This window comes from Schistocerca nitens, chromosome 1 (assembly GCF_023898315.1).
Source record: "Schistocerca nitens isolate TAMUIC-IGC-003100 chromosome 1, iqSchNite1.1, whole genome shotgun sequence".
Taxonomy (NCBI): domain Eukaryota; kingdom Metazoa; phylum Arthropoda; class Insecta; order Orthoptera; family Acrididae; genus Schistocerca; species Schistocerca nitens.
In genome coordinates this window covers 1,182,264,812-1,182,277,128 of record NC_064614.1, presented here as the reverse complement: position 1 = coordinate 1,182,277,128, position 12,317 = coordinate 1,182,264,812, and the positions used below count along the sequence as shown (strand labels likewise).

At 39.2% G+C, this 12,317-nt stretch overlaps 1 protein-coding gene across 3 annotated transcripts in view; it reads left to right on the top strand.

Moving 5' to 3' along the window:
• Positions 1 to 5,200, top strand: part of LOC126239190 (mediator of RNA polymerase II transcription subunit 6) — a 35,836-nt gene extending 30,636 nt beyond the window's left edge. For all 3 annotated transcript variants that reach the window (XM_049947843.1, XM_049947842.1, XM_049947844.1), the window contains exons 5-6: positions 4,716 to 4,962; positions 5,057 to 5,200. In XM_049947843.1, the coding sequence (XP_049803800.1) occupies positions 4,716 to 4,962; positions 5,057 to 5,157 (348 nt within the window). In that variant the 3' untranslated portion in view covers positions 5,158 to 5,200. The remainder of the gene's footprint in view (positions 1 to 4,715; positions 4,963 to 5,056) is intronic.
• Positions 5,201 to 12,317: the final 7,117 nt, after the last annotated feature.

Here is a 12,317-nt window from a genome sequence, read left to right as displayed (position 1 = left end):
TGAAAGGATGTGGGTTTTAAGGGAGAGGGTAAGGAGTCATTCCAATCCCGGGATTGGAATGACTCCTTACCCTCTCCCTTAAAACCCACATCCTTTCATCTTTCCCTCTCCTTCCCTCTTTCCTGACGAAGCAACTGGGGGTTGCGAAAGCTCGAAATTTTGTGTGTGTGTTTGTGTGTGTTTTTATTGTGCCTATCTACCAGGGCTTTCCCATTTGGTAAGTCATGGAATCTCTGTTTTTACTAAAATTTGAGTTTGAAATGAGGAACATTGTATGCTTTGATGTGTTGAATAAATTATTACTTGTTTTCTGTTAAGTTGTAAATTTAAATACAAGGTTGCAGTAGGAGAAAGATACCTATTGTCAAAAAAAGAACTGAACCCATTTAACTTTATAAGTTATTCAACCCAGCATTAAGATTATTCTGCTCTGCGATACTGATCCTTATATGAGAAAACTGCACTCTCTTCTTCTTCTTCTTCTTCTTCTTCTTCTTCTTCTTCTTTTCTGTCTTTAAGGCAATAAATTATATTTGAGTTTCAATTAATTCAGCGTTCAGTGGTAGAGTGCAGTTATCATATTGTCAAATTAAAGAAATATTTAAATGTGTATTTGTGTGTGTGTGTGTGTGTGTGTGTGTGTGTGTGTGTGTTGATAATACATTTTATAGTTTTTTTAAGAAAAGCTTTTCTGCTTAATTTTATAGACTAAATACTATTTGTATGAAGGCCCGCCTGAAAGGAAATTATGTGCCTTACACAAATAAATTTTTTTCAGAATAACATGGAAAACACGAGCCTTTTTAAGGTCGTCTTTAGCAAATTGGACCCCCTCTCCCTTTTTCACAAAATCCTGGCTGCGTCCTTGACCTTTGTCCTGTCTGATGAATCCAACAACGACCATACCATCAATGTTATTGACATTGACATCTGCCCGAGGTAACCAGAGAGTCCTTCAAGTAAAACACCCACCCCCTGAAACCTCTCCACTACGGAGGAGCAACAGGGAGAAAGACTGAGGATAACATCACCATTAAGATGGCTTTCATAGCAGAGCCTGAATGTATTCAGGTCACATATAGAGGAAATACTCCTATTAGCTCTGGGTGGATCAGTGTGTATACGTCTCCTAAAAGCATTTTAAATTCTCTAGTGCCTCTGAGCTGTGTGGCAACATTATTAAAAGTAAATAAATAAATAAATAAATTTAAGAAATTGATGTTTATTGAGAGAGAGCTAAAGGTGGGGTGGCTATTTTCAGAAGCATCTCCTTTCACTCCTCACTACTCTCCCTCACAACCTGTATACAAACAGTCACTGTAGAAGAGCATGTATATCATAGGTTGACCATATGTTCCCTCTATCAGCCCCCACCTGAGGTGCTAGATAAAGTACTCTCCATGACCTCCATATTCATCTCCCTCCCCCCATCCTCCACAGCTTCTTTTCTCTGTGGTGATTTTAGTGCATTCATTGTGCTTTGGAGCTCTGCAGTCACCTTTCCTAGAGGTAGAGCAGTTGAGAGCCTTCTCATGTCCTTATGTAAGTGTTTATTGAACATGGTGCAGAGCACGAACTTCAGCTCTAAAACAGGGTCATTAACTGCTGTCTATCTCTCAGTATGCTCTCCAGCCCTTACAAACACTGCTCAGTGGGAAGTGGTCGATGTCTTGCACACTGTGATCGCTTCCCAATCTGGATTCACCTTCCAGACAGAGTGGTGTTCAGAAGATAGCCACCACAATGGGTGGCTACTTACTGCATTTGAAGACTATCACAGCATCCAGGAATGGGTGGATCATATTACCCAGATGATCCACCATGCTCCTGAAGTATCCATTCTGCTGTCTTCATGCCAGTTGAAAAGGCAGCCTGTTGCATGGTGGAAAAACAAACGCTGTCCTGCAGTCAGGACCAGGCGAGTGGTTCTTCATAGTTCCAGGTGCTGGCCATCTGCAGATAACCTCACTGCCTTTCAGGTTGCGAGAATTAAATGTTGCTGAATAATTAGAGACAGCAAAAGAAGATTGTGGAAGCAATTCCTGCCCACCATGAATGGTTCCACTAAAACCACATTCATATGGGAGACACTAGGAGGATTTGTGGAAGAAGAGAGGGGTGCCCAGTGACTACTGTAATACAGAATGTAAGTCTCCAACCAACCTGTAAGACACTGTCCAGATTACAGTGGCCTATTTCCCACAGTTACTGTGACTGCCAGACAAGATTCAGCTTTCCAACACTACACAGTGGCTGTTGAGAGAGACATTTGAGGCTTCAGTTGCTTTGCAGATGATGATTACAGCCGCCTCTTCGCCATGTGGGGGCTGGATTCTGCATTGTCTACAGCTCGTGACACATCACCTGGACATGATAGGACTCATCATAATATGTTATGTCACGTCACACAATGGAGCAAACAAGTCCTCCTTGCCCTTTTTAACCTCATTTTGGCACCAGGACACTTTCACAGCTCTTGGCAAAAGGCAGTTTCAATTCCACTTTCAAAACCTGGGAGTATTTATCATAGTGTTGCATGCACTAGCTGTGTGGGAAAGATCTTGGAGCAGATGGTCAATTGGCACTTTGTCTGGATCTTAGAATCCAGGCAGTTCCTTAGTCCCTTACAGTGTGGATCCAGGAGATATTGCTCCACCTTTTGTAAACTGGTTCTCATGGAAGTGGCTATACAGCAGGTTTTCCTGTGCAAGCATCATGTAGTTGGTATATGTTTTGACATCAGCAAGGCCTATGATACTGCTTGGTAACATGTTACCCCCAGGCAGTTCCTTGAATGGGTTTTAGAGAATTTCTTCTATCTTTATATGGTCCTTATCATCACACTATTTTGGATATTAAGTCAGTGGCATCACCGCTGATCAATTAGAACAGGAAAACCTTGTCCCTCAAGTTGTGTTTTAAGTGTGACTGTCTTTGCTGTAGCTATTAATAGTATCACATCTGTTCTTAAACATCCTGTCAAGTTTTCCTTATTTGTTGATGATTTCTCTGTCTTTTGTTCCTCCTTGAGCCTTCCAACAACAATTAGTCCATTGCAACTGACTATTCAACAGTTGGATAACTAGGCAGAAAAGACGTGTTTTAATACCTCCAATGAGAGGTGTGTGCACTTTCTTCTTAATAATATTTTGTGTAGAAGGAAGGTTAAAATTGCATCTCTTTAAACTGTTCCTGTTCTTTTCTATTGTTCTTTCAAGGCACAGTGAGGTTTCTAGGTCTCACATTTGACCCTCAATTTATATGGTTGCCACAATTAGGGACGTGAAAAGATTGTCACTAAAAACTCTCGGTATTTTAAAATATCTTAGCCACAATACATAAGGAGCAGGTGGAACTTACCTCCTCAAGTTTTACAGGGCCTTGGGCAATCTCAGTTAAGAAAGTGGACTGAAATGGAACATGTAATAGCTATAGCCAGAAAATTGGTGAAAGACATTGTGGGGTCCTGCCCACTTGTCTCATGTAGGGTGCCTAAAGGATGTTGCATTCTCGGAGTGCTGTACAACAATTCAAGCAAATCAGGTTAATAGTTTTTGTTACAAAAAAGAAGACTGACAATACTTAGCTTGTATTTATAAGAATGTGTCCCAAGTGATGGGTGACATACAATATAAATCAGAGTCCTGGTTGCTATATTCAGAGTTCATGCAAGTTTGTCACACTGCTTGTGGATCACTAATAATTGCTGCCATAGCACTCTCTGCTAGGCCGTGCTAATACTCTTTGAATACTGTCCCAACACTGAGCCGATCCTGAGTGGCCAAGGCTGGCTGGAGCGGCACTTATATTCTCCTCTTGTAGAGGCCGCTCCTGTCGTAGTGTGGTCCTAATCAGTGCACCATTGGCCAACATTGTTTCACTGCCTTCTCTTCTCTCTTCTCTTCTCTTGTGTTCTTCATATTTGTTCCAGTGCTTGTGTTTATGCCAGAACAGACATAATCATTTTCCTCTTCTAAGGCTTAAGTGTCAGGAAAACTTGTAAGTTAACCCCTATTGACCCATTTTTGGCTTTAGGCCATTTTCAAACAGGCATGCACATGTTTTCAATCTGTGTCATATTTGATTTATATACTACAAGCATATGTAAGGTGTGTAAACAGACATGGACAGTCTTCTGTTATTATATCTGCCTTGATGTTTACCTGTTATGTGACATGTTGGCTGTTATTTTTGGTGCTTAATGGTACACAGGATATGACTGCTTGCTATGAAAAACGTAGATGATCAGGAAATAATATGTGAAGTTTCCTGATTTAAAGTAACAACTAATATATACTCACAAGCCATCATCTTAGGGAAATTAAATTCACTCATATGTATGCAGTTTGCACCATTTGTCACTATACATTCTATCTCAATAGGCATTGTATGAAGTCATCAAAAAATTACTTTCTAAAACAAGAAGTGAGAATTATAGAATGAAGTGAAGAGTACGCATAACTAGACAGAGACAAAATAATTTTACTTTATCCATTAAATACGCTTTTGGTGCAGACTTTACAAAGCTTTTCACAATAGTTCTATATTATTATTTATTCATATCATTTCTCACATAACAGATGTGTGTGAATTTAATATTAATCAGTTAAAGGCTTTCCACCTGGCAATCCTCTGCAAAGAGGCTTTGGAATCTGTTTATTAAGGATAAGTGTATTAAATATGGAACTATGATGATCTTTTTTTCTTTCTCCTAGATGTCAACAATACATCATCTACAATCTGCATTTGAAGAATCAAACTCTTATTCTCGATATCACCCTTCTAAAGGGTATTCATGGGATCTAAAAGAACGCAAACCGTCAGAAAGGACTGCATCAAAAAAGGAGACTCAAAGGGAAGAGCCGAGCTCATTGTTCCAGAGACAAAGAGTGGATATGTTGCTGGCAGAACTTACACGAAAGTTTCCAGTTCAAGTCATTCCTCAACAGAAACCAGCAATTGGTAAAATAATGCTTAATGTCAAATCTTGTTATACATTATAAATGTAGTATGCTGTGTTATAATTTTTTTTTTTAATTTGGTCTTGTGTTTGCAGAAGAAGTGAAAGCTGAACCCCGTGAAATTAAACAGGAGAAACCAGATAGTCAGCGAAACATGAAGCCACCACCAGAGAAAAAACCAAAGATCAATTTGTAAAGAGGAATTCCAGAAAATCTAAATAAAGCAAACTGGAAATCAATCTTCTATTTTTTTATAAATATATCCAGTAAAAAATTCGAACATTATCAACTGATATTGTTGCTAATACTGAAATGATCTTAGTTATAAGTAAACAGTTTTCTAGTTGCCACATCCTTCTTACTAAAGCAAGATTAATTATTAGACTAAAAGATTAAAATATATGCAGTGTTGTGGAAGTAATACATTGGAGACAACAGTAATAAATTACTAATGTTGAGGGTACACTAGAGAACTTAAATGCAGTCAGTGAATTTGAGCAGTCTTAATAAATGAAACATGTACCCACTTCTTATCAGTTGCCAGCAGTGCAGTCACATGTAAAATCAGAATAATTTCCTCATGGACTGAAAACAGTGAAAATGTAGCTTAGCTGTGTACAAGAACAAATGAAATTCTGAGATGGAACCTGTAAACAAAAATTTGGAAGGACAGTTTTCACATATAGCTATTGATTTGTGGCCACACACATATAGCAGAACTGACATGTCATTACCTTTTGAGATACCTCTCTTTCTCTAGAGCCCTCTTGGTTGATCATAGGATTTTTTCTGTTGCTTAATGTGTCTTTCATTTCTGACAGTGCATCACATTTGTGAAAAATTTTGCACCATTGTTTGAAGTCCATCTTGAACTGTAGCTAACCCTGTAACTGGCCAGTTTCCAAGTGTGGTCACTGAAGTAAGGAGATGTCAGCACTTCTTGCTTGGGGTATCGATCAGATGTGAATGGTTAGGCTTAGTTTTCAAATCAGTTTGAGCGTGTTAATTTAAAGTTGTATTTTGAAGCAAGCGAGGTAACCGCATTTCTTTCTCCAGAAGTGAGGGAGCCTCAGTATCATCAGTACACCTTAGGTATGTTTTATTCATGTGAGGATGGTATCTGTCAACATGCATGTATTAACTGTTTGGTGACTAGTTCAGGAGGGGGGGGGGGGGCACAGTGGGACAGTTTAAACCAGTATTAAGGTGTATGATCTTAAGATGGCCCTTTAGTTGACAATTCCAAACTAAGACTGAAAAAGCTATAAATTTCTTAGAATACAGGAAATGGTTTTCTGCAGACTCGTTGAACCTCTGCCTATGGACCTAACAAGCTCTTTGTGTATAACTGATACAGGCCTTAGGCTGGTATTACACTATCAAATTTCTTTGTCAAAGATTTGATCAAAGATGTGGTCAAATATTCCGTCAAATATATTTGACAAAGATCTTTGACGTAACGCTAGAAGGGGTATTACACTGTCATCAAATTTTTCGCCAAAGTTCAAGATGGCTGACAACAACTTGTTATTAACCACAGCAGTTGCACGTACCGCAATTGCATTGTGTGCACATGCAGAAAAGAAGTGGGGAAAAAAGGGAACCATACATACGAGGTTGACAGTCTTAAATTCCTGGGATTACAACTTGATAATAAATTCAGTTGGGGGGAGCACACCACAGAACTGCAGAAACGCCTTAACAAATCTGTATTTGCAATTCGAGTGTTAGCAGACATAGGCAACATAAAAATGAAAAAGCTTGCATACTTTGCCTACTTTCATTCCACAATGTCATATGTACAATATTTTGGGGTAACTCTTCAAGTCAAACAAAAGTTTTCAGAGTCCAAAAGCATGTAATACGTATTATTTGTGGAGTAAATTCACAGACGTCCTGCAGAAACCTCTTCAAAGAACTGGGTATACTAACTACTGCCTCTCAGTATATTTACTCCTTAATGAAATTTGTCCTAAATAATATATCTCTTTTTCCAACAAACAAGTCAGTTCATACATACAATACCAGGAACAAAAATTATCTGCACAAGGACTTAAAAGCACTTACTTTAGTTCAAAAAGGGGTCCACTACTCAGGAACACTCATCTTCAATAATTTGCCAACAAACACAAAAAATTTAGTTACAAATAAAGATCAGTTTAAAAGGAGCCTGAAAGACTTACTAGTGGCCAACTCCTTCTACTCCATTGACGAAATTTTTAATAGAAACAAAAGATGTATTGTATTTATTCATACTGTTAGTATTGTTATTTCATCTTAAAAAAAGTTGACATGTTCCACATCCACGAGGATCTCCTCAGCACGGATCTATGGAATGAGAAACTAAACTAATCTGGGTGAAGCCGTGGGTTTTACTACGACATGATAAAAGCATTCAACAAAACTTGTTACGTGAGCTTACAGTGGAAGACATCAGGTCGTACAACAATTACTTAAGAATGGATGAGCATACATTTCTGTATGTGCTCAGTGAAGTGTATCCTCATATCACAAAGCACAATATTCACTTAAGAACTGCTACATCTTCAGAAGACAGGCTCACTGTAACACTCAGATTCCTTGCTACAGGAGAGGGTTAGGTTAGGTTAGGTTAGGTCAGGTCAGGTCTCCAATCTTCTTAATCTATTTTTGTATTCAGGGTGCCTCACGTTGTAAAGCGCCTCATCAGCTTCATACATCTCTATTAATTTTGTAGTTGTTGGCACACACCAATTGTATTTACCGGCAATGTTTATAAAAACACTACAGGTGACAGAACGCTGCAGCGATGCTAGCGCTCCATGTGGTAATATGTCACATTGCAGTGAATAGAAGACAAGCGATTTCTTTGATCAAATCTACAGCGAGGCCCTAGATTTGATCAAATATTGGACGACATTTGACAAAGTTCCTATTACACCATCAAATATCTTTGACAAAGATTTTTGACAAAGAAATTTGATAGTGTAATACCAGCCTTAGCTCATGTATCAAGGAATACACTAAGAAATCGTTAACAGGACTAATTAAATCTAGCCGAAGAAAAGGCATTTGATTTATGGCAGAAATTGAGACTTTAGTTCATTATTAGTCGGTAAAGCAAATGTGTCATCAGAATGTGAAGTAAACGTGCATAAGATACAAATTTCTTAGAATGTAGCAAAAGTGTCAGTTTTTAGTGCTAGGATTTCCATAAATCCAGGAAAAATAGCGAACATATAGATAATGTTATAAGTGTCACATTGATTCTGATGAAATTAGCCACAATGTAAAATATGTTGTAGCATGAATGGAATATGCAAGCTCAGTGCCGGATGATTTATGCTCAGACTTACATTATGTATGTAATGGGCATTTGAGTCTACTATTGTACAAATTACAGAGCACATGCAGTTATGGGCAATTCTCTTTCATTCTCTTAAGAGGAAAAGAATGACATTCTATTTAGAAGACTTCTCTCAGCACAGCAATTGTCTGGAGAGGACTGTGAGCAGCAACATGGCTTCTAAAAGTATCCCAGGTATGGTGTTTGGAATTCAGATTAAGAAATCATATTGACCATTTCATGAACTGAATTGTTCATTGTTAAAGATATTCATTCACAAAATTAATGGTGGGCATTTGAGAGATGAAGTATGAAATTATGTTTTCACTAGCAGAAGAATGTACGAGGGTCACTCCATAAGAAGTGCACACTATTTTTGTAAAAATACAGTTTTCATTCTGCATATGTGAAAGTTTTACAGTGTGTAGATACACCCTTCCCGCTTGTTTTCAAACTTAGTTCAACCTGTTCCCGTGAGTGGCGCCGTCACAGCATGTCTTAAAGATGGCTGCTACACTTGACGTTCGTCAGAAGCAACGTGCTGTCATAGAATTCCTGTACTGTGAAAATGAGAAGGGTGGGAAACATCCACAAGAAGTTGAAAAATGTGTATGGAGATGCTGCTGTCAATCACAGTACAGTTAGTCTGTGGGCAAGCAGGTTACGTGATGAAAGCGGGCACGGCAGTATTGAGGATTGTCCTTGCAGCGGCAGGCCTCGTTCTGCACACACTCCAGACAATGTGCAGAGAGTTAACGAATTGTCACGCTACGTTGGGACAGGGGAAGGAAGTGTTTGCAGAATACTGAAAGTGTTGGTGTTAAAAAAGGTTCTGTGCCAGGTGGGTTCCCAGGATGTTGACAGTGGCTAACAAAGAAACAAGAAAAATGGTATGCAGCGAACTTTTGGAACAGTACGAGAATGGTGGAGATGAATTTCTTGGAAGAATTGTGACAAGTGATGAAACATGGCTCCATCATTTTTCACGAGAGACGAAGAGGCAATCAATGGAGTGGCATCATGCAAATTCAACCAAGAAAAAAAAATTCAAAACAACACCTTCTGCTGGAAAAGTTACGGCTACGGTGTTTTTCGATTCCGAAGGACTCTTGCTTGTGGACATCATGCCAAGTGGAACCACCATAAATTCTGATGCATATGTGATGACACTGAAGAAACTTCAAGCTCGACTGAGTCGTGTTCAACCACTGTGGCAAAAGCAGGATGTTTTGCTGTTGCACGACAATTCACGGCCACATGTTAGTCAAAAAACCATGGAAGCGATCACAAAACTCAGATGGACAACACTGAAACACCTGCCTTACAGTTCTGACCAGGCTCCATGTGACTATCATCTCTTTGGGAAACTGAAAGACTCTCTTCATGGAACAAGGTTTGAAGATGATGACTCCCTTGTGCACACTGCCAAACAGTGGCTCCAACAGGTTGGTCCAGAATTTTACCATGCAGGTATACAGGCGCTGGTTCCAAGATGGCGCAAGGCATTTGAGAGGGATGAAATTATGTGGAGAAATGAAAATATTGTTCCTAAAGGATGTATCTACACACTGTAAAACTTTCAAACATGTAGAATAAAAGATGGATTAAAAAAAAATAGTGTGCATTTCTTTTGGACTGACCCTCGTACATAAACATTAATGCTATCATGTTCGTAGACATGTGCAGTCAGATTACGATGTGGAAAGACTTGCAGTCTTTGTGTTCTCGTAAAAAATATGCTGTTGAGCCAACAGACATTGCTTTTCACTCCTTCTTTAGATGTTTATTACAATAAAAGATTATTGTCCTCCCCCCACCCCCCCCCCCCTCTCTCTCTCTAACCACACAATAACTTTCACATTGATATTGTTCAACTTAACAAAAATACTTGTATTATTTGGAAGAACGACTATTTCTGTCTGTTCATTAATATAAGATGGTAAGTTTTTAATATAAGGCAGGCATTGTAATAATAGGCTAGTCCCAATCGTGTGGAAACCCACGGTAATTTCTCATTATGTAGATGGTGAAATGTGATTTTCTGAATTACATGATTATCCACACTGTTTCTTAAAAAGAACTAAACCAATGCAACATTTTATTTGCTACCACTTAATTTAGAAAATCTTAGATTATAACTTCATTGCAATCCTTCTGAATAATCAGTATGAAGCATATAAAACATTATACACACATTAGCAGTACAGTTGCAATGTTAAGTAATAATACACAGGATTCTGATATAATATAATTACTTTTGGATTAAAGGATTCATCGAAAAGCACATTTTCAGTCATTGCATTTGACTGAGTCTCTGAACAGTGCTTCCCTCTCTGGAGGTATTTGTACATGAGGGACAGTGGTCAGTAGGCCACCCCTCCAAGAGCATCTAACGGTACACTCACTGTGGTGAGGGAGAGATTTGGCAGTGGTGAACGGGCTGTCGGTCGGGCGGCTGTCCTTAATTCATGGCCGCATTCGCCATATAAATGGCTAAAATGTATATTTTGGTTGTTAACTTACCTATGAATAATGAGTAATTACGTCAACTCTTGTGTTTCGTTACAATCTGAATGGATTCGAACCATTATACAGTCCTCTTCAATTCATTGTCCTCCGATACTTTTATGTTTTCATCTGCGGACGATGACATTTTGGTCCTCCAGGCCGGATTGTGATGGATTCGATGAAGTAACATGCAGCGACAGTCATCCATTGGCGGAACAGCAGCGACAAGTGTCGACAGAAATGACGCATCTGAAAGTTAAGTACCTGGTCTGGCTGACCTGCTTCCTGTAATTCCCACTCACTGTAACTGCTGTTTCTGCTGTTGCCTGCCACCACTAGATTTCCATGATGGACAAAGTATTAAGAAAGAAACTTGTAACCACACACTTGGTGGTGAAAGCAAGCCTCACATGGTTGTTTGCAAACAAATTCAATGTAACAGGTAAATCAGACACTTTAGACATTACTGTCAGGCTAGAACAGTTGCCAAAGATCGTGGAGAAGTACGAAGACGCGCAGTCACAGCTCAAATTGTTTGAAGATGTAGTGTCATGCTGAGGACAGAGAAACTTTCGAAAATATGGTCTTCGAGGTTTTGAGAAAAATGAGAGCGATTCAGATGAATCACACAAACACTGTTGACAAGGTCTCGTCAGGTGATGGTCTGCTTGAGTGTAGCAAAACGTAGCATCAAGGTGCCCACCACAAAACTACCATCATCTAACGGTGATGTAACGCAATTCCGACATTTTCATAACACATTTTTGAGTCTCGTCGTAAACAATGAGGAACTAGAGGACATTGCTAAGTACCATCATTTGCTGAGTTCATTAACAGGTGAAGCACACAATGTAATTGTCATCCCCCAGTGACCAATACTAACTTTAAGGTAGTCACTGATTTGGTCCATAATAGATACAATAATCCTCGACTGATTGCATCAGCACACTTAAAGAAACTGCTAACGCCACTGGCAATGACAAAGCCATGTTCAAGTGAACTTCGTGCACTACTAAACGAAGCTTTTAGCATTGTGCATCCACTGATGGCATTACAGCTAGATATCTCTTGGCAAGACATAATTACATCACAGCTCTTTATAGAAAGGGTTGAACATTCTATAAGAACCAAGTTTGAAGGCAGTCTTGAGTTCGAGTAGCTTTCCAACATAAAGAAACTTGTGCCTGTCTCGAGAATGCACCACATTGTCACAGCACAACAGTTAATAAACATCAGACTGTGCCCAAGACCAAGCAGTTTGTGCATTCGAAACAGACATCCATTGCTACAGGTACTGCATGTGTCATGTCTACCAGCCTCATACACTGCACAAGTGCAGCAAATTCAAACAAGCCACGTGTAGTGAATGCAAGGCTGTTGTGATGCACAACAACTTGAGCTACAACTGTCTGAAGAATCCAGAATGAGATTTTCACTGTGCAGTGGAGTGTGCACTGATATGAAACCTCCTGGCAGATTAAAACTGTGTGCCCGACCGAGCTGTGAGTACCGGGCGTGAGTCG